This window comes from Myotis daubentonii, chromosome 11 (genome assembly GCF_963259705.1).
Source record: "Myotis daubentonii chromosome 11, mMyoDau2.1, whole genome shotgun sequence".
In the NCBI taxonomy this organism is placed as follows: Eukaryota; Metazoa; Chordata; class Mammalia; order Chiroptera; family Vespertilionidae; genus Myotis; species Myotis daubentonii.
The window spans coordinates 82437933-82464015 of NC_081850.1; the positions used below are offsets into that span (position 1 = coordinate 82437933).

Here is a 26083-nt window from a genome sequence, read left to right on the forward strand (position 1 = left end):
TGCAGGCACCACAATCAGGACTCAGCAGGGTGGGCCCCTTGCAGGGTGGGGCAGGGAGTGGCCGGGCCCGGAAGTGCTAGGGGACTGGCAGGTTGGTGCCTCCTCCAGACCCTGCACTGGGTCCCCACAGAAGGCCCGCATCTCCTGCCCCATCTCCTGCCCCATCTCCTGCCCCATCTCCTGCCCGCATCTCCTGCCCCATCTCCTGCCCCATCTCCTGCCCGCATCTCCTGCCCCATCGCCAGGTCTGTGAAGTCTCCGTTTTGGTCCGAGGCCTCTGCAGCCAGCACACAGCCCTTCATCTCACTCTGCACGTGTCACCCTGAGCTCAGGGCAGGGGTGTCAAGCCCTGGATCCCAGGGGGTGCTGAGTGCCGAGTATCGGCTGCTGCGGAGGCTGCCTGAGAGGGGCCGTGACTGGGGAAGGGCAGGTGGGCAGCACGTGGAGGAGGCGGCAGCCCCACTTGCTAGGCATCTGGCTGGCCCACCGACAATGCCTTCATTATTCCCAGTGTCCGTGGTGATGGAATGGCCCTTGGGGAGCGCGGTTTCAGGGGGAGACCCATCAGGGGTCCGGTGCTGGGCTGTTGGGCTGGTTAGGGAGGGGCAGCTGGGCGCTGTGGGAGCTTGGAGGTGGGTCTCTAGAGGAACTTGGCACCTCTGGCCTGCACCACCCCTTGGGCCAGCAGCGCCTTCAGGAATGCGCTTCTGCTCTGGGGTGCCTGGACCAAGCCCCCCAAACCACCCATGAACGATAGCAGAGCTCCAGGCCCTTGACCCTCCCCTCCCCTCCCCTGTGCTCCCATCTGTATGGTCGACTGAGGTCTGGGTTCTCGGACTCTTTTCCTCTGCCCTCCCCGCCCGCCCGCCTGCCGCCCCGGTGGCCTCCGCGGGCCTCCACGCCCCTTGCCCTCCATCCCTCCCTCGAGGCCTTAAGCTCGGGCTTCTCTTACCCCGGGTCCCACCGCAGGTGCAGGCGGCAGCCCCGGTGGCCCTGGGCCTGTTTTGGTCGCGCTCAAGCTCCGTCTCCAGGAGCATCGCTGCCACCAGTGGGGCAGGCGGGGCTCAGAGCTCGGCTGGAGGGGCTGTGGTGGCGCTCCGCCCTCTTCCTCTGCGACCCCGGCGCCTCCGGGCCCAGCGCTGTCCGCGGTGCTGAAGGAGGCGCGCGGCGCGTGTCACCAACCTCCTGCCCCGGGTGTGCCCTGTCCCTCGGCATGCCACCCCTCCCACCCCCGCCCCTCTGTTCCCTGCCCGCCTCCTTGCCCCTCCCCGCCCCGCCCACAGGCTTGGGCATTGGTGGCAAGTGGGTGCCCCACCGGCTGCTCCTGCATCAGCCTCCTGGAAGGCGCGTCCAGACCCTGGCTGGGAGGGCGCCTCTGGCCTCTTGGCCCTGCCTAGGCCCCCACAGGCCGGCTCTGCAGGCGCTGCATCGACAACCTCCCCAGATCTCAGGCCACAGCCCCATCCCCACTGCAGCCCGGAGGAGGGCATCTGGGGTGTCCCCACCAGAAACTGCTCAGGAATCCAGGGCCTGACCAGGGGTCACTGATGGTGAGCCTGCACCCACACCAGAACCACGGCCCGGGCTGCCATACCCACTAGTCGCCCCTTGCTCTGCCCCAGCTGCACCCCAGGGGCTGCCCGTGTCCTGAGGGAGGGGCCTGGGGAAAGCCAGGGAGGGGCAGCCACACAGCCCAGCGGGGGAAACGAAGCCACAGACGCTGCAGCCAGCAGGTCTCCCTCCAACCGCACACGTGGTGACTGGACCTCTTCCCGCCGAGCAGAGGAGGGGCAGGAAAATCTAGAGTTCAGAACCTGAGGCAGCAAACTGGTGTCAGGGCAGAGGCCAGGCATGTGGCTCCGTGGCAGAGGGTGGCCTAGGAAGGCCACACCCAGAGCTACGTGGTGGTGGGCAGGGCCTGGGAGGTTCCACGGCACATGCAGTCGGCTGCCCGTCACCCCCACTTCTCCCGGCTCTGTGGAAGGACGCTGCCGTCTCCTCTCAGGAACGATCTGTAATATAATTATCTCTCCCTTTCCACCTGACCCTGGGGCTGTCTTCCGAACCCTCTGGTTCCTAGAAATTCTGGAGCTAAGGTGTGTGGTCCATACACTCTAAAGGCTCTGCACCCCTCCCAGCACCCTCACAGTTGCTGCACATTTCAGAAGAATACAATTTCAAGCATCAGATTTATTTCAAAATGTGCACATTACAGTTTTTAAATACAAAATGTTCACTTTCTTTGCACGTAAGAAATTTCAGACATTTTCATGTCAATTACTTTTTTAACCAAATTCTCCCATTAAAAATAAATACATTTAAATTACTGAACCATTATATTCATTGTCTCAATAGTTACAACTTTAGAAAACAGACCTGAAGGTAGCGTCCAGTTCTGAGCAGGCCACCACGTGAGGTGTGCAAGGCGGCTCACACTTGCAGGTGAGACCCTTCCCGTGGCCGCATGCCACCGGCGGTCTGCTGGAACCTTGCCCCTCTGATGTCACAGACGTGACCTCAAACCGCAATATCACTATGAACCTTCGAAGCCAACACTGCCTGTCAAATGGGTTGATGTAGGACAGTGCCCACTGCTCACAGAAACTTCCTTTGGGGGAGAAAACGACATTTGACACGAACCTAAGGCAGTTTAATGAAAGAGGCCCAGTACTTCCCGTGGCCTCTGTAAACTGGCCCGTTTTCAAGTTGAAAGGAAACAATATGGTGCCGTCAATCACCAGGCACACGAGCCTCAGGTTTAAACCAGAGGCTTCTAGGGGTTAAACGTGTCACCAACTGGAAACCTCTGGCAGGGGTGGCGCAGAGGCTCAGCTCAGGGCAGGGCTCCCTGATCCTGGCCACGCCTGCCCCCAAGTGGGCACCGGGCTGGTGGCAGCCTTGCAGGCACCATCCTCGGGCTCCCCTGAGCTGGGCTGGGGCAGGACCTGGTGCTAGTCCACATGTGCTTAGCCGCTGCAACGAGGGAGCATGCGGACACCACAGGCACAGTGGGAAGAACTACTTACCACCATCACACACACAGGGGGCACACACACAGGCACACACACACACACACACAGGCGCACACACACACACACACAGGCACACACACACACACACAGGGGGCACACACACAGGCGCGCACACACATACACACACACAGGCACAGACACACACACACACAGGCACAGACACACAGACACACACACACACACACAGGGGGCACACACACAGGCACACACACACACACACACACAGGCACAGACACACAGACACACACACACACACACACAGGGGGCACACACACACAGGCACACACACACACACACACACAGGCGCACACTGCTGAGCATCTGCGTAAGGGTCTCAAAGGAAATGCCCCCAGGCGTTCATTTGTTTACGCATTTACTTTGCCTCTGAATGTTCTGGGTTTTGACACATTTAAAATAATGTGTTAAAACCATTAAATGGTAAATAATTAACCACCAAAGCCCTGTGCCAGGCCCTGTGCCAGGACCTGTGTAAAACACCTTCAGGCAAATGAAGTTTGGCCTTAGAGATGCCAGCGAGACCCCGTGCACCACCCGCGCTGGCTCTGGGCAGTGGCTCAGGAGGGCTGTGGGTGCTGGATGGCAGGGGCCCAGGCAGAAGCTCTGCTCTCGGGCTCACAGTCTCCTGACTGCCGGGGACAGGCAGCCTGGGTGGCCCTCACGCACTGAGCTCTCATCACCAGAGTAACAACCAACAGGCCAAGGCACTGTCCCTGAAGAGTAAGACGAGCACCACCCTCCCTCCCCACACCAAGTCTACCCCCCATGGCGGGGGTGTGGGGGGGCGGGGGTATCCCTGGCTGCATTCAGTCACCCCTTAGCCTCCATGGGGAAGGGCTGGGTTTTTCTCCAAATCTCCAGAGGAGGCCGTGCACAATGGATGTGGAGCCCAGTAAACTTGAGGGAAGTGGGTGCAAAACCTTCTTTTTGGCCTGGACACCCCACTCCCGTTTTCAGACCTAGAAGAGTAAAAACATAGACGTCGCTTTGCTGTGGATTTGTCAGAGGCGTCCACGGCCTGTGAAGGCCGGGAGCGCACACAGGCCCCAGCTCTGGGACCACAGCTGCCATCAGCGGGGAGCAGGCCCCCCGCCTGTCATTCCCGATCAGAAACGTTACAGCCGCAGGCGCGGGCGGGCTGCTCAGCTCTACACGGACGGATGGCGGTGCCGGACTTTCCACCGCCGGGACCGCACTCGGAAGAAGAAGAACATCACCATCAGGAACATGGAGGAGGCCACGTAGAGCAGGACGCAGAGGCTCATGTCCAGGCTGGAGAAGCCCATCCCCAGGAAGGGTGCAGCCGCCTCCACCTCCCTGCGGCCCTCAGGCCTGGCTGGTCCCAGGTGCGACCCCTCTGAGGGGCGAGGTGTGGGCGGCAGGGCCCCGGGCGGGTGCAGGCTCTCGGCCCCGCGGTCTCCAGGCCTCTCTGGGTTGGCCCGGCCTCCCTCTGGCTCCTCGGCCTCGCCCGTGCCACCCAGGGCTGCGGCGTACGTGTGCACGAGGTTGTGGCTGCTGTAGTGCTGCTTCAGGAACAGGAGAACCTGGTCTTCGTCCCAGCTGTCCAGGCCCCTCAGCTCCTCGTGGCAGGCGGGGCAGAGGTCCGGAGTGGGCCACGCCACCTTGGGGAACCTGGGGTCCTCGCTCAGGTGGCCTGGGAGCGGGGGGGAGGCAGCTGTGGGGAGGCCTTCGCTCAACTCGCCCACCACCCAGGGCTGCCACGCCACAGGCCTCCCGCCCACGGTCAGGTGCCTGCCTCCCCCACCCTCTTGGTCCACCCACACCCACTGAGACCTCGCCGCGGGGACTAGATGACGCCTGCGCCCCTCACCCCACCTTTCCTGCACAGCTGCCCCCGCTTCCCTAAAGCGTCCTTGGCGGCCCCCATGGCCAGACTACACTGCCACTCACCTGCCCTGCTCCTGTCTGTCCCACTGCTTTGCTAAAGGTGGGCTGGGACCGCGGGACTAGGCGACATCCCATAGGCTGCAGAAAGCCCTTTTGGCGGCAGGGCAATGACGGGGGAGGGGGCACGGGCTCTTGGAGCTCAGTGCTGCCAGGGCAACCTCGGACTCACTGGGAGCACAGGTGGCAGGCAGAGGCACGGGGAGGCCTGACACCTGCAGCAGGGCCTCCACGGAGGGGCCTTCACCTGCACCGACAGGAGGGCAAAGCCGGCAAACAGAAGGGGCCAGGGCCGTGCCACGTGACCAGAGCCAGCAGGCAGCTCTGGTGCAAAGAGCAACCAATTTTCTTTAGTGCTTGAGTTGTAATATGTTTTTGTAATACAGTGGATTAAATAAAAACCAACAGTTTAGTGGGTTTTCTATTCATCTTTATCAAGATTTACTTCTTAGTGGAATTATTTTTAAGCCTAATTTTAATCTGCCACTGATTTAGGAGCAGTTTGAATTACTTAACTCTGAGAAAATGTATGCGCCCTACTTCGGCTTTAAACAAAGCCATTTTGAGGAGTTTGATTTATCGTCTGAGAGCAGATTTTAATGACACTAAAATTCCTTCCTGAAAATTAATTATGACCCAAGCCTCCCGCTGCGTCTCACTGGGCCTCGTGGGCTCCTCAGGGGGTGCACGGAGAGAACAATCTGGAAAGCAGGCACCCTGGAGCCTGAGAACAGCCCCTGGGGAGGTCCTGAAACTGAAGGCGGAGCAGGGCTGGCTCCCGCTGTGAGCCCAGAGCAGGCAGAGCGGCACCGAGGTCAGGTCATCCCCGCGAGCGGTGCTGCCGCCCACCCCCCCACCTCCCCACCCGCTCACAGGACACGCTGACCGGCACGGGCAGGCCACCATGGCTTCTGCTTACCTGCCAGGCGGCTGTTCACGAGGTTATGCTTCTTCCAAAGCCAGAGGATTGCTTGGTCTGGGGTTTTCACGGAATCCATGGACTCTTTAGCCATTTTCTCAAAATGCTCCCCACACTCTTTACAGCCGAAGAAGGTGAGCAGGTACCGCCGGATGGTCTGCAGCACCGCCTGGGGGTCGTCTTCGAAACCTGCAGGGAGCAAGCACTGTGGCACCCTGGAAACGAGGCACAGAACCTGGCTGGTGGTTCCCACTGGAACCCAGGGCTGGGGTGGTGTCGGGAGCCAGGAACGGGCTAAGGCCTGACGTGAGTTTGGCAAGCATGTCAAACTCACGGCCCACAACCAATATTGGTGTGCCCAGGGAATATAACGGTACATAGGAAACATTTTAATAAATGTTTCGTAACTTAATTTTTACACTATCCTGTTATACATAATTATTAATAACGAACTACAACGTTCGCTAACGACTGATGACTATCATCGTGTGGCATTCATGTCCCTTACACGACTTAACGCGCAGGCGCACCCTCTCTCTCCACTGACACCAGCAGCGAACATTTTAGCAGCCGATGGCCACGTCATTCGTCTCGGACTGACGTGTTTGGTGTGCGCCACAGGAAATATTTCACTTTCGGAGAACAAGAAAACTAGGTGTATTTGCATTAACACTTATTAATTTGTGTAGTTATTCAGTGTCTGGTAAATTAATGTTCAATAAAAAATATTAATTTTTGTTAAAATGTTCTATTATTTTATGTTAACGATGACTCATTTATTTCAGCCCTTTGTATTCAGCACGTTTCTATCGAAATAAACGTATGTTTCTAGGAAAATGGAAGCTGTTGTTTTTTGTGGCCACATAAACTTAAACCTGTTTATTTGGCCCATGCTAGCCTTTCAGTTTGACATGCTTGACCCACGGCAACAGGGCTGCTGGCCCCACGGCCTCCGCCGAGCACGCGCCTGTGCAGCCCCCAGAACAAGCACCAGGGGAAGGACCTCCAGGGGCGAGCCGGGCCGCTGACCGGATTCCGGCCTCACCCCCAGAGCAGGGCTCTGCCTCGGGTCGGGTGGGGCCCTGTGCACGTCCTCCCGCCTCACAAGCAGGCCCGAAGGCTGGTGCCGCGGCCACAGCGCACTCCCCTAAGTGCTTGCTTTGCTCCGAAGTCCTTGCACAACACAAGCCCAGGTGTGCACGTGGCCTTAGCTTGTGCCTCTGGGGGTGCCACCAGCTTCACACTGACCTTCCCAAGGGTAGCCTGGGACGAACGGGCAGTGGCCAGGGCTGTCTGGGGAACGGCAGGCACCAGGACCTGCCCTCCTAGGAGAGGCTGCACCTCTGGTGGGAGCGCTCCAGCATCCACCCCCAGTGACAGCCCCGCACGGGGCCCGAGAAAACACACCCTGACGTTTCGGGAGAGCAGCCACAGGCAGGGGGGCAGAGACAACGTGGCCCTAACAGGGGCCCTGAGAGAACCGGAGGGCAGCCTGGGGGCCTAGCGGGCCTCTCCAGACAGCCAGGATGGGGGTTAAGCACACAAAGGGGGCCTTGTCGGCAAGGTAACTGGGTAAACAAGACACTTCTGAGACGGAATCCGTCAGAACCAACAGCAGGCCCTCGTGGGCTCTGGCTGAACCGTCGTGGCTCTGCTTCACGGCCACGCCCACCAGCCCTGGAGCCCCAGCGGCCTAATCCCCATGTCCCTTAGTCACTAACTGTGGCGGCCATTCCACTCAGAGTTTGAGCTGAGCCGACTGCTCCCAGGCTGTGTCCAGGGCAGCGAGGCCGTGCCCACAGTGAGATCGCCACGTGCATGCGCTCGGCCGGGCTCTGCCCGGGGCCCCTCGCCGGCAGCCAGCAGCCCCGGGCCGACATCTGCTCCACTTCACCGTAATCCTCCTTTTCTCTCCCCAGCCAAGCGCTGCTCACGGCGACCCCTAATCTCTAAAGTGCACAAGAACCCCAAAGCTCTACCTGAGGGGATTAGGGGACACGCAGGCTTTTAGTCGACGGGCTTAAGCGTCCAATAAGGAGAGGAAAACCTTCCAAGACATAATCCGGCATCTCCGTCTGACCCAGTTCTGCAGCACGAGATGTGCTCCTGGTAGAGAACCAGAGGGCAGCCTCTCAATGCAATGTACGTGGCCACTGCTGCCGGGCGAGACCCCGTGGGATCTGTGTGCTCCGCCGTGTGCCGCCCTCCGACACAAGGCAGAGCTACACCGCTTCGCCGTCTCCTGGGGACGCAGCCCTGGCGGCTACCAGGCTGCCCTCAGCGTGTGCTGCTGCCAGGGCAGGACCTGGAAACGCGAGGCTCCAGCCGTGCGCACGGCTGAGGTGGTCTGATGTCACTTTTGTCCGGGAGCTCCGCGTTGCCCCTAATAGTCATGCTGCTCTTGTCCTGTGTGATTCTTAAGAGAATCTCAAGTCTCAAAGCCCACCTCTGCCCCATGAGACCCCAGAACTCAGCGCTGCCCGGATGAGAGCCTCGTGGTAAAAATGCCCGAGGGCGGCCCTGCCCTCTGCACCCAGCAGGTGAGCCCTGTCTGACCGACAGGGTGTGGGGAAGCGATGCCTGTGCCCGCCAAGGCCCTGAGAGCGCCTTCCTGGGTGTGGTGAGAGCAGGCCGGGTGCAGGGCTCGGACCTTCTGAGTCCAGACCAACTGGCCATGCCTCTGGACGAGCACCCACCGGTCCCACCCCACACAAGAGCCACCACATCTGGGTTAGTTTGTTAGGCAGCAAAAGGTAACTATGGATTTTACACTTTTACTGGAAAGAACATTGGACTGTGTGAGTCAAGATGTAACATAAGCATCAGTGGACCTCAACAACTACGAAAATGACAACCAGGCGGGGCTGGCGTGGCTCAGTGGTTGAGCATCGACCTATGAACCTGCAGTCACAGCGTGCTTCCCGGTCAGGGCACAGGCCTGGTGGCAGGCTCGCTCCCCAGTAGGGGGTGTGCAGGAGGCAGTCGATTGATGTTCTCTCTCATTAATGTTTTGATCTCTCTCTCTCCCTCCCTCTCCCTTCCGCTATGAAATAAAAAACATATTTAAAAAAAGGGAAATGACAACTAAGAGACAGCGGCCTGCTGGGGCCAGGCAGTGTCCGCACAACCAAGTCCAAAGGGTAAAATATCCAGCACATTTCGTAGTGTCCACGGAGCATGCCGAACATGACGACTCTGCGTTAGCTACTTCCGGTGACTGAAGTTAGTAAACCCACTCAAACTTTGGTAGTTTTTCCTCTTATGGCAGGCGGCCCCTGAGATGGCCCCGGGATGCCAGCTCCTGTGAGCAGGCGAGGCCGTGGCTGACTTCTAACAACCAGACCACGCACAGCGAGGGGCTCACTCTGACGGAGCCAGTGCTGTGGGAGCTGCTGTGGAGAGGACGCGGGGAGAACAGCCAGCAGGTGACACCCAGGCCCTCAGGCAGACACGCTGCCTGGCAGAGGACCTGGCTTGGCCACATGAGATTCCTGACCCACAGACACTGTGAGAGACGAGTACACTGTTTCAAGCTGCTGGGTTTAGGGTAACTTGTCAGGCAACGAGAGATAAAACACGCCCTTGCCTACTGAGTCTCACACCTGGAAAGCACAAGCAGAGGTTCCCACAGCGGGTCCTCTCCTGGGCTGGGACGGGGCGGCCGCAGGGCATCTGCACGTGCTGGGCCCAGGGAGGGAAGAACTCGGCTCCGCACTGGGCGCGTGGGGTCTGTGACCTGGAAAGACGCTCCCTCCGCCCGCTTAGCAGGGCCCCCAGGGCCCCCGATGACACACTGCCTTACGGCCAACGCCCCGCTGCTGAGCTTCCGACGGCCTGGCCGGCGCATCCCGTGTGCGTCAGGGGGCAGCCAGCACCTGGCTGTGCAGGGACGTTACCTGTGCCATCCAACGCGCCTGGGTGGGTCCCGGCCCGAACAGTGAGCGTGTGGAACAACTTCCAGAGAGAACACGTGTAGCCCCTCAACTCCGGGCGGCTTCCTTGACATCCAACCCACTTTATCTGATTAGTGAGGAATATTCCAGAAATCTGAGCAAAGAAGAAGAACAGATATAGAAATAGCTGGTGAGTGTCCTCTGACTGGTGGTAGTTACACACGGGGACACGTATCCAAACTGTGAGCACTTCCAACAGGCTCACGCCAGGTGCGTGCAGACCATGGCCCTGGCACAGCTAGTCTTGGCGAGGATGAGGCTCTCAGCGACCCTCACTACGGAAACCCAGCCTGAGGAGCAGCTCAGCCACACTCTTACTAAACACATCAATTTTAGGTGCACAATTCTGTCCACTCAAAATTTTCTGAACAAGCCCTGGTGCCATCCCGTGAGAAACCACCCCTGCCTGCGCGGCGGCCGTCACCAATGTCCCTGCACTGAGGACTCGGCAGGGAGCGGACAGCACCAGGGACAGAGGAGGAGACGTGCAGTCGTCATGGGGACAGGGACAGAAGCCACCGCAGAGGGGCCTGAGGAGGGGCCGCGGGGATGCCCGTGCGTGGGCAGGAGCCGGGAGGTGCGCACCCGCATCTTGTTGTTGACCAGGTCCAGGATGGCGTTGTAGGGCACCCGGTCCAGGGGGAGGCTGGCCAGCCACTCCTGCAGCATCTCCAGCAGCTTCCTGACGGGCGGGCGGCCGGGGAACAGCTGAGGGGGAAGCACCACACTCAGACCCCTCGGAAGGCAGGCAGCCCCTCAGGTTTCCAGGCGCAAGTGTGACCAGCTGGTCAGCGTGTGGCACTCACCCGGCGACCCCTGCACCCAAGCACAGCGAGACGTGCAGAGTGGCGCTGCCGAGAGGGCCCCTCACACCTGACCTAACTTATGAGACGACGTCGATAGGGAAGAACAGCAGCCACAGCACACTGTCAGCCCCGGAAACTCTTTTCCGACAGGTCGCCCAGGACCACCAATTACAAGCATGAATTTCAAGTCTGAGTCAGCTGCAGGAAGACGGCTCAGATATGCACGGCCACCCTGGCCTTGGAGCTGGGCCCGCTGCTCGCTGAGCCGGTGCCGACAGCGGAGGCTGAGCAGCCAACTGCTGAGCAGCCGACGGCCCGTGAGCAGGAGGACATCCTGGAGATTCCAGAATTCTGAACCCACAACAGGATCAAAGCCTGTCCAAGCAGCTTTCCTTTATTCGTGGGAAACGCACTAGGCGCCTCCTAGTTATTCCTGTAAACGTAAATCACGTCGCAGTGCTGTGACTGGGGCCCTAGGTCTCTGCTGGGCCCTAGGACCCTGGCTAGGCTACCCCAGGAGTCAGAGAGCAGAGGGGCCACAGCCAGGCCCAGACAGGGCTGCAGGGGCAAGAGAACCAGGGCTCAGACCTGCCCCAGGAACCTGAGGGGGGGGGGGCTCCCGCCTCCCTCCTCCCAGAATGATCTGGGCCAGAAAACAACAGCCGGCCAAGGCAAGAACTAAACTTCCATGAACACTGCGCTACCTCCTACTAAAGGTGGAGGGTGGCGCCCACAGCACCGGTCCCGGCCCCCTCAGCAGACTCCAGAGGACGAGGATAGCGGCCGCGCTGTACCCTCCGTGAGGGTGCTGTCCGCCTGCTCCTGTTGTCCCCATCCCCCATGTCATGGGCTGCTGGCATCAGCCACACACCGAGTCAGTCCCACAGTTCCCACCACACTCACCACCCACCTGGGTAAGTGCCCCTGGAGATTGCCCTCCTGCCCATGCCCCTCCCCCCCCCGAACCCAGGCTCCCTGCTCAGTGCCCCTTCAGGCCTGGCATCCGCATGAGCCACGCCCCCAGTGCCAAAAGCAGGCTGGGCACCGCTGGCCAGCAGAGTGCACATCCAGCTCAGGTCGGCCTCGTTCCGCAGGGTCATGAACCGAGCCCCCAGCCCAGAGCAGACCCCACACACCTTGGCAACGATAGTAATGAAGTCCTTGAGTGTTTTCAGCTCGGCCCCAGCCAGTGTCCTGTGGGTGGCCAGCTCCACCCTCAGGAGGTAGTGCAGCCCCGACTCCAGGTCTGCCGTGTACAGTTTTGACCTGAGATTAGATGTCACAGAGCCAGGTATGAATGCCTGCTCTGCAGTGAGCCGCCCCCCGTCCCCCCACTCCCAGGAGGCCTGAGCCTTCAGCGAGCCGAGCCCACAGCTTCCTGTCCGCCTGGGCCTCCCAGTGCTCACCTCCCACACCTCCTGTCCAAGGAGCACTTGCCTGTCAAACTCTCTCCACACCACAACTTCAGAATTTTGTTCTTTGCTTGGCTTTTCCGGCAATGCAAGCGATTTTTTCCTCACATCTGGCAACGACTTCAAATAAGAGGAAAAAAATGACCGAAGAGGCTTCATGCTGCGAGAAAGGGGTGGGCGGGTGTGGGCTGAGCCAGAGCCTGAACCCGGCCGAGCTGCCCAGGCCCCTTCGAGGGAGGGAAGCTGCACTCCCCTCCCGCCCTTCACTGCAGGGGCCATGGGTGTGGCCTCGGAGCTGGCCCCACCCCCCTCTGCCCAGGACACGAGACAAACCCACTACCCTGAGCCTCAGCTGCTGTGGAGCCGGCTGAGCACCCGCAGCATCAGCTCTCTGACGTGTGGAGGTCTCAGCCTCGGTCCTCCCCTGAGCCTGCGGCTCAATGGGCCCTCGAGCTACAGGGCGTGTGAAGCCGACTGAGACCTCCCAGTAGCTCAAGGTCATGTAAAGTGCGCCTCTGTCACATCGCACGGAGGACAGCTCCACACCAACCATCCCTGGTCTTTGAGGCGAACGGCCGTGCTCAGGGAGCTGGGGGGGACAGTGGCCGAGCCTGGCCTGGTGTTCAGTCCTCACGAGCTCAGCCGCAGGTGGTACAGACGCCCAGCTCCACCAAAGCCCGGGGTCCCCAGGCCAGCGGGCGGCGTGAGAACCACTCAGCAGGGCGGAGAGGTGGGGACCCGGCAGGAGGCACAGGTTTTGGACGTGACCTAACCCTTCCGCCCACAACCTTTTCCAATTCGGGATTCTCTCAGGGGCCCCAGTGCAGAGGACAACTGTGCTCTCAGGAAGGAGAGTGGACTGAGGGGATGGAGTCCAGAGCCCACCCTGCCCACCGCTCGCTGGGGAAAGGAGGTGCACCCCCCCCCCCCGCCCCCGACACAGACGCGGACCAGACCACATCTGGATTGGTGTGAGCTCCCACCCAGATGGTTCCGGGATGCCACCACCAAAGAGTCCTTCAGCCAAACTAGGCTTACATGTTAATTAACCCGTGGGACCCGTTTGGGTAAACCAGGTAACAGGAAGGAACGGAAGAGATGCCAAGCTTCTCCAGAAAGGCCGCGTCGCTGTCCAGCGCTCTCTTCACCGCGATGTTCTCGTAAGGACTCAGGTCCAGGATCACCTGCATCAGGAAGGAAGGTTACCCTCGGCCCAGGCGGGTCCACAGGGCGCGGTGCACAGAGGGAGCCCTGCTCACAGGACCAGGGCAGCGTCACCGGGAACTCTGCACCCGTCTTCTCCACACCCAGACGGTCACATTTAAGGCAACTGAGCCACGGACACCCCGGCAGACACCAGACGGCCCGAGGGGACCTGACAGTGGCCCTGTGCGGTCCTGTCCCAGCCAGCACATCCCCCGTGAAACTGACCATCAAGTGCCCCCGCCCCCGGGGCCACAGCCCCAGCATTCCCCGACAGCAACAGGGCCCTGGCCTCTGCCTTGTGCCTAGGCGGGGGCAGGGGGAAGAGGATTCGGCTCTGAGCAGAGCTGAGGAGCTGCTGCCTCCACCCTGGCAGCCATCTGGCTAAAAAGCTGGGAGCCCAGAATACAGCAAACAAACTGGACTCCCGAAAATAGGAGCAAAACAGCACCACCAGGCCCAGGTCCCCGCCCCCTGAGCCCTACGCCCACGTGGGGACCAGGCCAGCCTGTGCCCTGCTCTTCTCCTGCCCTCAGAGACGCGCCCCCACTGTCTTCTCCACACACCAGACGATTCACCGAGTAACACGACTACCCTAGTTCTCACCCCCAGAATCTAGGCCCAGGCCCCGTGCTGAACCCATCACGCCGGGACCCAACAGGATACAGACATGGTACCTCACGTCCAACATACGAGCTGTTGCTCTCAAACAGAATAGCCACGTAGCAGCCCTCGTGGTTGTCAATGAGAGAAAGAACGTCACTGGGCCTTTTAAGAGGAAAAAAAGGCTTTCAGTGTTTTTGCGAACAGTGAGCTGGCCACCAGGTGCAGGGCCCATCCCACTTAGTGCACATCTGAGTTTGCAGAATTAATTCGACGCCTAACGTGCCATTTTCTCTTACAGAACCACGCACCGAATAGGGTCCAAAGCCGGGCAGGCGGGAGGCCTGTTTGCGTCCGTGTGGTTCTGTAGGAAGTCAATCATGGCTTGTCTCACCGTCTGCAGCTCTCGGTCAGGCCCTGGGGAAGCAACCACCATCACCTCGGTGACCTTACCACATGCCCCCCCCACCCCCCAGGTCCCCAGCGGGGTGCCTCGCCACCGAGAGCTTGGTACAGACAGCGGTGAGTCCAACAGGAGGCTGCACGGTGAGGCGACAGGGACGTATCGCACACAGGCGTGCAGACACAGGCCGGGCACGCGGACTCCACCCACACCTGGTTCATACCAGGCAGGACGGCCTCTGATTAGAATGCAGTCACCGTGGGCTGACTGGTCACCGTCTGGGGCCTGATCTGAGTGCCAGCTACCTGGTGGGCCCATTCATAAAAATTCACCAGGTGTGCACTTCTCCAATATTTTTTTCAATTACAAAGTTTACATTTAAAAAAAATAAAAACTTTATCACACCCTAGCCGGTCTGGCTCAGTGGATCTAGTGTTGGCCTGAGGACTGAGGGCCTGGGTTTGATTCTGGTCAAAGGGCACATGCCTGGGTTGCGGGCTCGATCCCCGATGTGGGGCATATAAGAGACAGCCAATCAATGATTCTCTTTCATCACTGATGTTTCTCTCTCTCTCTCCCTCTCCCTTCCTCTCTGAAATCAATAGTATATATATATATATATATATATATATATATATAATTAAACAAAAAACTTTGTCACCACTGTGTTTGCCAAAAGAAGGCAGAGCACAAAATAAAAACTTCCTGCTGAAACCTGGCTGGTGTTGGTCAGTGGTCAGAGTGTCAGTCTATGGATCGAAGGGCCTCAGGCTTGATTCCTAGTCAAAGGCACGTGCCTCGGTTGCAGGTTTGATCCATGGCCCTGGTCGGGGTGTTTACAGGAGGCAACCAATCGATGTGGCTCACTCACATCCCTGTCTCTCTCTCTCTCTCTCTGTCACCCTCCCTCTCTTCCACTCTCTCTGAAAATCTCCTGGGTGTGGAGTAACAAAAGCCAAACAAACAAAACCTCCTGCTGAGACTCGCCTGCCTGAGTGCTTAAAGGAGGTGGGCAGGAGGCTGGTGGCAGGGCATGAGCTGGGGCTGCGACAGGCTCCTGAACCATTTGTCCGCGATGGGTACCTGAGGCAAACCTACAGTAAAGGCACAGGGCTTATGTCCTTACCTTTAAAGTTTTCGCCAGTTGTAAAGTCCTTTGTAAATGCTCTGAAATACTAAGAGGAAAAACATAGGACAAATGAGACACAGCCTTGCCTGGGGTCTTGTCGATGTATGATCTTTAGCCAGCCAGTGAGCATACAGGTACCCCAAAGTCACCTCCCGCCAGAAAGTCTGCTCGAAGCCCTGAGGCCCCAGAGGAGCCAGAGGTTGTATCTGTGGATCTGAGGCCTCCTGCCAGGCGTGCGGGGTGATTCGCACCCATCAGCACCGTTACTTACACGCTCTGACCCAACAGGGCAGAGCCACAGACAGCACCTTCCCCGACCCTAAGGGTCCCACTCTAACGTCACAAAGGCTTCTGGGAGGGTGACAGGCACAAATGAGTATCTGTGAGCAGAAGAAAGCATTTTCTATTGAAAAGACACGTTGAGGACAGTTACGGACGGGAGCGGTATCGCCACACTCACAGCTGAGCCTCTCGAAGGACAAGGGGCTCTGGAAACGAGTGGGAAACAGACACACGACCCAAAAGGAAGTGGGCAAGCCCACACGCAGACAGGTCACAGTGGGGTGTTCCGGGGACCACAACGAGACAGGCTCTTGGCCCCTGGTCAGCAGGAATGTCCTGGTGCAGCCCCCGCCCAGCAACACACTGCCAGGCCTGTGCCCAGAAGGCTCTCGCCCACATAAGGGGACACGTGCAAGTGCTGTCACAGCAGCCGGAGCAGAACAGCCAGGTGGCAGCAATGGAGGGACGGTGGAGCGTGTTCCAATAATGGGGTGACTGTCAGCAACGTCCTCTCAAGTAAGAGACTCGAAGCTTCCAGGTAGCACGGGGCCACGTACGCAGCAAACAAACCCAAATGGGAGAACGCTGGGAGGGTCAGGCTCGGCCGAGAGCCAGGGGACGGGCCGCAGGGCTGGGCCGGGCACGGCCCGCGTGAGGCTCGTGAGCATGTGGGGAAGGACGCGCTCTGGCACAAGCCTGAGGGCTAAGGGGGGGGCACGAAGCTCCCTCAGCGTGTGCTTCCCATTGGGATGCGCTCTCGCTCGTGTGCAGGCGTGTGACTGTGCATGTGTGCACACGCACCCCATGTACATGGTTCTCTGCCTTCCAGTTAACCCTCTGCCCCTAGTGGGAGACGGGAACACATCTGTCTGGGGCCCACGTGGCGTGCTCAGGGTGGCCAGGCTGGGCGCCGTAGCAGGGGGTCCTGCAGGCACCCAGAGAAATGAGCACAGTGCACGAGGCGTCAGCTCACGTGGGCCACACGTGGGTGGGGAAGTGCGGAGGCCCCAGACCAGACTCTAGCAGCAGTCCCGACCACCCCACCCTCACCACCCAGACCCCACAGCAATGTGCCCAACCCCAAGGGGGGACAAAAAGGGACCCTCTGCAAGCAGACACTCCCACCGCATCTACAGAAGCGCCCCCTATGCTGGAGACGGAGGGGCTGCCTTCGGGGAACCCAGCGCAGACAGAAGGTAAGCAGAGCCGCCAGGCAGGAGGGTGCTCACCCGGAAGCTGGGGTAGAAGTGGATGTCGTAGGTCTGGCACACCTCGTGGTTACTTTTGTCCGCACAGTCCAGGGCAGCGACGCGGATGGCGGCGGCCCAGTCTGAAAAGCAGAGGCGAGACCTTCAGTGTGAGAGAGAAGCATGGACTGACTGCCTGCCGTACGTGCCCGACGGGGGCTGAACCGGCCACCTGTTGCTGTACAGGACGCTCCAAAGAACTGTGCCACCCGGCCAGGCCGATATTTTTATTAAGGAAAACTCCCAACACCTGAATGAAATAGAGAGAACAACGCAGCCACGTGTGGCCCTGTCAGTGCCAACGATGATCAGCTGCTGGAACCTTGTCCACCCAAAGGCCCCCCACTTCCAGAACTGTACCCGCCAGCTGCACTTCTAAAGGACAGGGCTCTGCACCCCCATCTGCCACTGCGTCATCACGGCGCGTCGTCACACGCTCCCCCAGCAGCAAGCACCCAGCGATGCACAGCTCCTAACCGTCTCGTCTTTGCTTAAACTGTTTGTCTGAACTGGGTCCAAACGAGGATGTTGGCTGGGACTGCGGCCGTGTGCTGTTTCCTGTCCCCACTTGTCCTGCTTGTGGGAGGACGTGGGTCCTCTGCTTGCAGCCTCCCGCCAACTGGCCCCCTACCTCCGACTGTGTCCGACTGCGTCCAAGCTCCCACAGCACAAAATGACCCTGGCTGCCTCTCTTCGAACTGACCACCTGCATGCATGAATTCTCAAGGCTGCAGCCAGGTGCCACCTCAGTCCTCCTGCCTCCCTTGCAGGTGGAAGCTTCCGTGCAGTGGACACTGCTCCCAGCGCCCTGAGGCCAGTTTCAAAGGAACGGTCTCCACATCCTCCAAAGGCTACTCGTGAGGTGTTCCCGGTACGAGGTCTTTCCCTGCTTCTCGGATGTTAAGATTGATGGCACCGCCCGTGGCCCTTCCTGAACCTCCCTGGCTCCCTGCCTGCGGACGCCCGAGGAAGCAGGACCAGAGCCAGGGCGGCCTCTGCAGAGACAAGCACAGGGCACGCAGTGGGGGCCAGGTGAGTCCGGCCGCCTTCTCCTGCAGCTGTGACTTCTGTGCAGGTCTCACAACTGCCTGCCACCGAGAGGCAGGCGCTGCCCTGTGTGCACCGTCTACCAGGAATGTGGTTAAAAGCAGGTGAGTTCCCTGAGCTCTGATATGACCTAAAACTGCAGAGGTTACATGAGAAACACGCCTAAGGAGAGAAAACACTGACCATCCCTAGATCCTGCACAAATATGAAGGCCTGCATCTAACCCAATTAGTGACTGCTGTTTTCCCCCAATCCACCCCTTGGCTTAAACAGCATGCTTTTTTCTTCTGTAATTATAAAAAGTCAACCACCATTAATAAAACGCAACGGGTCAAGTAACAGCAACATCTAAGCCAGGGGTGGGCAAACTTTTTGACTCGAGGGCCACAGTGGGTTCTTAAACTGGACCGGAGGCCGGAACAAAAGCATGGATGGAGTGTTTGTGTGAACTAATACAAATTCAAAGTAAACATCCTATCTAATAAAAGAGAAACATGGTAATTGGCATACGACTGCTACCCTTCCCATTGGCTAATCAGCGAGATATGCAAATTAACTGCCAGCCAAGATGGCGGCCAGCAGCCAGGCAGCTTGAAACTAACATGAGGCTTGCTTGCTTCAGTGACGGAGGAAACCAACGTTCCCCGCCTGCCTGGCCTGCCTCTGAGCCTGCAGTTTGAAACATTCTAACAAATATAGAAGCAAAACAGAACCCCAGAAACCTGCTTTCAGCGAGCTGGGATCTCAGAGCTGGAATTGCTACAGAGTTTCGATTATAGAACCGAAACAAACCAGATACTTTCTTTCAGCAGCCGAGGCTCAGAGCTGGAGCCTCAGAGCTAAAGCTGGCCCAGAATAAAAAAGAAAAAAAGGAGCAGTTGGGAGCTTCAGTCCCAGCCTGAAAACAGCCCTCAGCCCCTCACCCAGACTGGCCAGGCACCCCAGTGGGGACCCCCACCCTGAAGGGTGTGTGACCAGCTGCAAACAGCCATCATCCCCTCACCCAGGCTGGCCAGGCACCCCAGTGGGGACCCCCACCCTGATCCAGGACACCCTTCAGGGCAAACCAGTCGGCCCCCACACGTACACCAGGCCTCTATCCTATATAGTAAAAGGGTAATATGCCTCCCAGCACCGGGATCAGCGGAGCCGCGAGGCTTCCCGGCACCGGGATCAGCATGATAGGGGGCAGCGCCCAAACCCCCTGATCGCCCTGCAGCTGTGTGTGACAGGGGGCGGGGCCAAAACCTTCCTATCTGCCCTGCTCTGTTCCTGACAGGGGAAGGCGCCCCAACCCCCTGATCGGCCCTGCTCTGTGCCTGATAGGGGGGAGCTCCCCAACCCCCAGATCGCCCTGCGGCTCTGTGTGTGACAGGGTGTGGCACCCTAACCCCTCCACCCCACGGGCCCTGCTCTGTGTGTGACGGGGTAGAGCCATAACCTCCCCATCGGCCCTGCCCTGAGTGTGAGAGTGGCGGCGCCCCAACCCCCTGATCGGCCCTGCTCTGTGGGTGATAGAGGGCGGCACCCCAACCCCCTGATCCGTCCTGCTCTGTGTGTGATGGGGTACAGCCATTACCTCCCCATCGGCCCTGCCCTGAGTGTGACAGTGGTGGCGCCCCAACCCTCTGATCGGCCCTGCTGTGTGTGTGACAGGGGGCAGCGCCCCAACCCCCCTGATCGGCCCTGCTCTGTGCATGACAGGGGGCGGCGCCCCACAGTGGGACTGGCCCTACCTTGTGATTCTCAGGTATTTCTTGGAGTGTTACTTAAGAAAGGGATGTGAAACCTGCTCCCGCAGGGTGCGTGTGGGGACCACAGCTGCCTTCTCCTGGTGGGGGGAGCAGGCTCCGGGGGGCAGCAGAGGCCCCTCTGCAGGGAAGGTGGGAGCCACGCAGACCACAGACACCAGCCCTGTTTCCGGCCTCCAGCTCCTCGGCCTCCCAGCGTGCAGGAGGCAGACCCCCCTCTGAAGCAGGCCCTGGGCTGGAGGCTTAAAAATGAAAACCTCGTTTTCCACAGCAATGTAACCAAGTGCTCATTCCTGCCTCCACAGCCCTCCCTCGGGGAGCAGCAGGAAACCTCCACTCGCACACCTGGCACGTGCAATCCTGGGTTCCACAGAGCCCGTCCCACACCCGCTTCGGGGCACGGTGTCTGAAAGCAAAGGCCTGAGTGCAGGGGGCACGCGGGCACGGTCGTGAATGACCGCAGAGCAGACATCGATCTCACTGGAGCTCGCAGGAGCACACCAGCAGGGACAGGACGGTGGGGGGCCGTGGCCCGCCTGGCTTCTAGGACCCCCGAGAATCCCCAAGTCTGTCTGTAACCGCCACTCCACATCCACACGTCCCCTGGAGCCGGCTGCCGTCCGGTGGAGGGGCACGCCGACCCTCACAGGCCTTTGTCTGTCTTTGAAAGAAGGCCGCCTGTGGGAGGCCACCAAACACAGACAGGGAGGGCTTCCGTTCCTGTCCCTGCAAGTCTCCCGGCAGATGGGCAGCATTCAGGGAACACAAAAGAGACACTCTCTGTTCCCCAACAGAATGCAAGCCATTTCAAAGGTTTGCTTCAGTGTATCTGCCCCATTCAACTGGGCTCCTCCCCTCCTCCTGCCCACCTGCCTGTCTGGGTCCCACACACAACGGAGGCACCACTGTGACCCGAGAGGACAGCGCCTGTGTCAGCTTCCCCAGCAACACGTGCCGGCGGAGGCTCCGAGGCTGCCACCAGGGGCACCACCAGCAGTAGCCACAGCCCCTTTTTAGGACCATGGGCTTAAAAAAATGCGTGTGAAACAATTACGCCTCCAGATACGGTAGACTAAAATTCATTTCACCTTTACGTGTCAAATAACCATATGGCTTAACCCAGGGGGTCGGCAAACTCATTAGTCAACAGAGCCAAATATCAACAGTACAATGACTGAAATTTCTTTTGGGAGCCAAATTTTTTAACTTAAACTATACAGGTAGGTACATTGTTATTAACTTAATTAGGGTCCTCCTAAGGCTTAGGAAGAGCCACACTCAAGGGGCCAAAGAGCCGCATGTGGCTCGTGAGCCGCAGTTTGCCGGCCATGGGCTTAACCTACCAGGATTAAACCTTTTACTATTACTTGTCAAGTTCTAATGAAAAGGTCTGCGGAAGTCTATTCCAGTCGCGCATTAGTTGGTCTGGATCAGCGGTTGGCAAACTGCGGCCCCTTGAGTGTGGCTCTTCCACAAAATACCACGTGTGGGCGCGCATGTACAATGCGATTGAAACTTTGTGGCCACACTCAAGGGGCCAAAGAGCCGCATGTGGCTCACGAGCCGCAGTTTGCCGACCACTGGTCTGGATGATGACAGGACAGTGTGGGAGCCTCCAGGTTTAAAGGAACGCACGGGACGTGTTTCCAAGGCACAGCACCCGTCTGGCTTCTCCACCCTCGTGCCGTCAGGGCGGTGTGGGGTTCCCAACCCCCCGGTCCAGCCACAGGAAGGCAATTCTCCCATCTGGTACAGGCCCTTCCTGGCTGAGCAAAGGTCTTTTCGGATAAACTCCAAGTTCAAACCACACACGGACAGGTGGGAATTCAGCCCTCAGACCAAGGAGCAGAGCAGCCCAGGTTATCCAGAAGCTGTGTGTGCAGAGTCCAGGCATGTCTCCGCGTCTCACCCGAGCCGAGGGCCCAGCAAGGTTAAACTCAGGCTGTACGGGGTTCCAGCCAGCGGGCACTCCGGGGCTGAAGCATCACAACATGGGAGACAGGAAAGGCTTCGAGAACAATCCCGCACGTCTTCAGAGCCGAGGCGGGACCAGCAGCACTTCCGACCTGGCTTCCTCCAGGTGCAGTTGGAATGACGCTGCGTCTCACAGGCGCACCTGGGCCCACAACGGGAGGAGGCCCCCACTGCCTGCCTCCTGCCTCCCTTGCAGCCTCTGAGACCATCCACGTCCAGGGGAGCTCCCACAGCCCTCCTGGGCTCTCCACCCACCACTCCTGCAGGTGATTACCGCTGCCACCGGCACCCCATCCTCCCAGTGAACAGACACTGGTGCCCCAGCTCATCACCAAGAAGGCTGCAGCCTCGCCACACAGAAGCCAAGTCCAGACCAGGTGATGGAGAGCTCAGAGAGGGCAGGGCTCAGGGCCCCCCTCTGGCCTCCGTCCACTGCAGACCCCGCGAGTGAGCCATTCGGCTCTGGAGTGGCGTAGCCTGTCACCCAGCTGTGCGACCACTAGTGGGCGACTCAGTCTCATGATGGGACAGGGAAGACAAGGTGTGTAGTGGGTCCAGCCCCCTCCTGTCTCTCCTCCACTCCAGGGCCAGTTACCGGAAACCTACCCCGGCTTCCCTGAGGCGAGAACAGTCACCAAGGACGCAGTGCCCAGTCTCCACAGAGACATTTCAGAGGCACCTGGGTGTGGGCTGCCCCAGGCACAGGTGTCTCACTCCTCGGAGGAGCGGACAAGCGGGGCCCAGCCACAGCTGCAGGCTAAAGGATTTTCAGGAACTGGGCACTTTGTTCGGCGAGTCCTTAGAAGTGACAGCCTGAGCCAGATCTACACAAGTGCCCAGTGACACTGGCTACTCCCAACAGTAGACCTTTCGCTTGTCAAGTCACCTTTCTTTCTGAGAACATTAACTGAAGCAGGGGACAGTGAAAGAAGGAAGTGCTTAGGAGAGAAACTGGGAAGTCAGAGAAAAGGGGCCTTGGGGACAGGGTCGGGGGGTCAGCGGGAATGCGCTGCCACTGCCCACTGCCCCCCTGGCTACAAGTCCCATGGGGTCCCTTAGACCTTAGGAGGGAAAGGCGTGGGCGTGCTCCCGGGAGGAAGAGCTCAAGCCACCTTCTCAGAGGGAAAAACATTTATTTTCAAAATCTTGAAAACGTCAGTGAAGAGCTCAAGTTCAATGCAAATCTAGGAAAATGAGGGTCCTATGCTGGGCCCAGAGGCCCTGCCCAGCTGGGAGGAGCCTGTGGGGCACTGTGCTCCTCTAAGCAAATGAGGGGCAGTTAGGAGGCGATGGCGGGGAGGACAGCAGGGGAGCAGACACTCATCTAGCTCAGTGCCCACCTGCCACCACAGGGCACTCAACCAGGGAGCAGAGCCTATACCACAACCACCCACTTTCTAGGAGCCACTCAGGTGCAGACACTAGGAGGAGGGCGTCGGGTGGGGAAAGCTGCTGGACACTTGAGTCCAAGGTGTGGGTGCCCCGGGGGGCTGGCCGGACAGCCCGATCCAGTGACTGACTGGGACCAGCGTGGTGACAACTGCGTGACGCCACTTAGGCTCGCTAAATAGAAAGCCACAGACATACGGAGTGCTTTCAACAGTAGACATTTAAGAGAGAGAGAGAACCCAGGCCCCAGGTGGCTCGCTTGTGCTGGAAGCCCAGGGCACCAAACCCTTACACCCAACAGCACAGCGCGGCCCACGCAGGGTGCAGCTTTAATGTCCGCCCCTCCTGGTCCACACCAGGGGGTCATCTGCCCGACAGGCCCCCGCCTTCCCCTAGGGAAGGCGTCCTTGCCTGAAATGATCCACTCTTCACTTCTGCCTATGAAACCTTCATTCTAGATACGCCTCGGAGAGAGACCTTCTAGTTCCCAAAGGGGGTGCTCCCGGTCCAGGAGGCACTTAATAAAGCCAATCAGATCTTCACATTTACTGTGTGGAATGGTGTCTGTGAACAGACTGGACGGAGGGGCGCCAGGGAGCACAGCGCGGAGCAGAGGGTGAGGGCCCCTCTTCCCAACGCATCCCCAAGGCTGAAATAAGGCACAAAAGCCTCGGTTGGCCAGCCGCAAGGGACACAGGCTTAGAGTTAGCGGACTCCTTTGCTGAGGAATGGGAGGGTGGGGCCATCCACGAGGGGGAGCCACTGCCAGGTTCCCGGTCTCCTTGGCCACAGGCCCTTTCTGGCCGCACGTCCCTGAAAACAGTGACCCTCCGACTTGGGCTGGTGCTGACATGCTGGGCCTCACGCTGGGCTTCTGACCCATGGGCCTGGGCTGGGCTGACAACGTGCCTCCCTATCAAGTCCCCAGGAGACACTCCGTCAGAGCTGGCAGCTTGGCTCTTGGGACTCTCTGCCTAGGTCCCCCCAGACCCCCCTTCTCGCCCTGCCCGTGCCTCCCGTGGCCTGTGGGTCACAGCGTCTGTAACTTTTAGCCGTATCTGCCTCCCGTCTCAGGTCTCGTTTTTCCGGCCTGGACTTGGACAGTGTCCAGCCCCTTTAAGATAACCTTATTTGGCCAATAGTTAAGTTCATCACGCCACTAGGTACGGATGTGATGTTTCACTTTCAGAAGTAACCCTTCTTACCTGCTGGTCCAACGGAGGAACAGTTTGCAATACTTTAATCATAGCTTACGATTTTTGTATTCCAGAAACTAAACTGAACAAAAATAAAAATGTGCAAATATAGGTGATCAATGTCTTACCAGAGCCACCTGCATTTTAATTGACTTATCTGTTTCTGTAACCAAATAGCAAGTGAGAACTTAAAAACTCTCTCTATTACTGAAATGCCTGCTTGTTCTCAAAGGAAAGACTTAAAAAAACAAACCCTGTTCAGTTCTCTGCCTCAGCTGTGACCAGTGCAGCTCAGAGAACAAACCCTTTAGAATTAAAAGGTCCCAACGCCGAGTGGAGATGAGAACGCACCTGAAAGATAATCATTCACAATTGCGCACAAAAACCCGATTGCGCTTCTTTCAGGTTTCGATCTGAGAGCATGACAACGGGGTCGGGTAGGAGACCCAACGGCAAAGGCGGGGGAAGCACAGCACTCTGCCCCCGTCTTGCCCCTGGAAGGTAAGCACAGGTGAGCGCACACCTGCTGGGGCCCGGCCCCACCCGCAGCACTTCCCACGCCTCTCCAAGCGGGGCGCTCGGCCGGGCTGCGGGGCGGAGGCTGCACCCCGCCGGCCACCACCACGCGCACCGGGCGGACGAGGAACTCAGACGCGGAACTCGGGGCAGCAAGATCCCAGAGCGGAACCTCCACCACAAGACGGGGGCGGTGCCGGGTTGCTGGGCGCCAGGTGCCCGGCTGCGTGTCTGTGACCGAGGAAGCACCGCGAAAGGCCGGAAGGTCTTTTCCTGCGTCCACAGCGGCGGCTCCAGGGTTCGGGCGCCCACGCTGGGGCTCTGGGAACCCCTGTGGGCAGCCCCCCAACCGGGAGGATCCTCGGCCGAGAGGCGGCGCCTGAGCGGTCTGAGTCGGGAAACGCTCGGGGCAGGGCCCGGGGCGAGGAAGCTCTTGGACCCCCGGCCCGGGGCGCGGAGCCGGGGCACCGGAGGCCGCCGTCCCCACCTGCGGGGCGAGGGCGGGGAGAAGGCCCCGTCTTCCTCGCCGGGAAGGTCCTACGGGGCGCCCTGGGGACCCGCGCGCCGGCCCGCGGGGGCCACGGAAGCGGGGGCCCCTGCCGGGCGGGGAGGGCTGGCGCGGCCACCGCGAGCCCGGGGCGAGGACCCCGGACGCAGGGCCAGGCCGGCCGGCGTCGGGCCGTCCGGACGCGCCTCACCTCGCACGTCCCCGGCCAGGGCCCGCCAGGTGGGCGCGTAGCCGATGCAGTGGCCGCACCACGACGAGTAGAACTGCACCAGCCACGCGGCCGAGCTGTTGGCCGTGGCGGCGCGCACGCTGCCGCTGTCCAGCACCCACACGGCGTCCTCGCCCGCGCGGTACAGCGCCGCGCCGCCCGTGCCCGGCCTCGCCGCCGCCGCCGCCAGCAGGACGAGCAGCGGGGGCAGCCGCGCGGGCCGCCCCGAAGGCGGGCGCCGGGCTCGGGCCGCCGTCCCCGCCGGGGCTCCCGGGCTGCGCGCCGCCGCCGCCGCCCCGGACGCCGCCATGTTGGAAGTGCCGCGGCGCCTGACCTTTCACCCTGGCAACCGCCGTCACGTGAGCAAGGCCCGCCTCCGAACACCAGGCCCCGCCTTCAGCCCCGCCCCAGCCGCCCGCCAGGCCACGCCCCCGCCAACCTGGCCTCCTCCGCGGGGGTGGAGTCGCCAGATTTGGCAAATGAAAATTCAGCTCGCCCAGTTTTGTGAATTTTTTAAAAATATATTTATTTTTAAAAATATTTTTTATTTTTTAAAATATATTTTTATTGATTTCAGACGGG

At 59.6% G+C, this 26083-nt stretch overlaps 1 protein-coding gene across 1 annotated transcript; it reads right to left on the reverse strand.

The window, feature by feature from the left end:
• Window positions 1–3444: 3444 nt before the first annotated feature.
• On the reverse strand, window positions 3445–25839 carry QSOX2 (quiescin sulfhydryl oxidase 2). Its single transcript, XM_059658679.1, has 12 exons — window positions 25484–25839; window positions 16895–16995; window positions 15381–15429; window positions 14163–14268; window positions 13926–14016; window positions 13084–13229; window positions 12071–12205; window positions 11770–11899; window positions 10413–10535; window positions 9771–9921; window positions 5875–6063; window positions 3445–4704 (listed from the first exon to the last, which is right to left on the reverse strand). The coding sequence occupies exons 1-12, from the start codon at window positions 25809–25811 to the stop codon at window positions 4199–4201; spliced, it is 2055 nt and encodes a 684-aa protein (XP_059514662.1). The 5' UTR covers window positions 25812–25839; the 3' UTR covers window positions 3445–4198.
• Window positions 25840–26083: the final 244 nt, after the last annotated feature.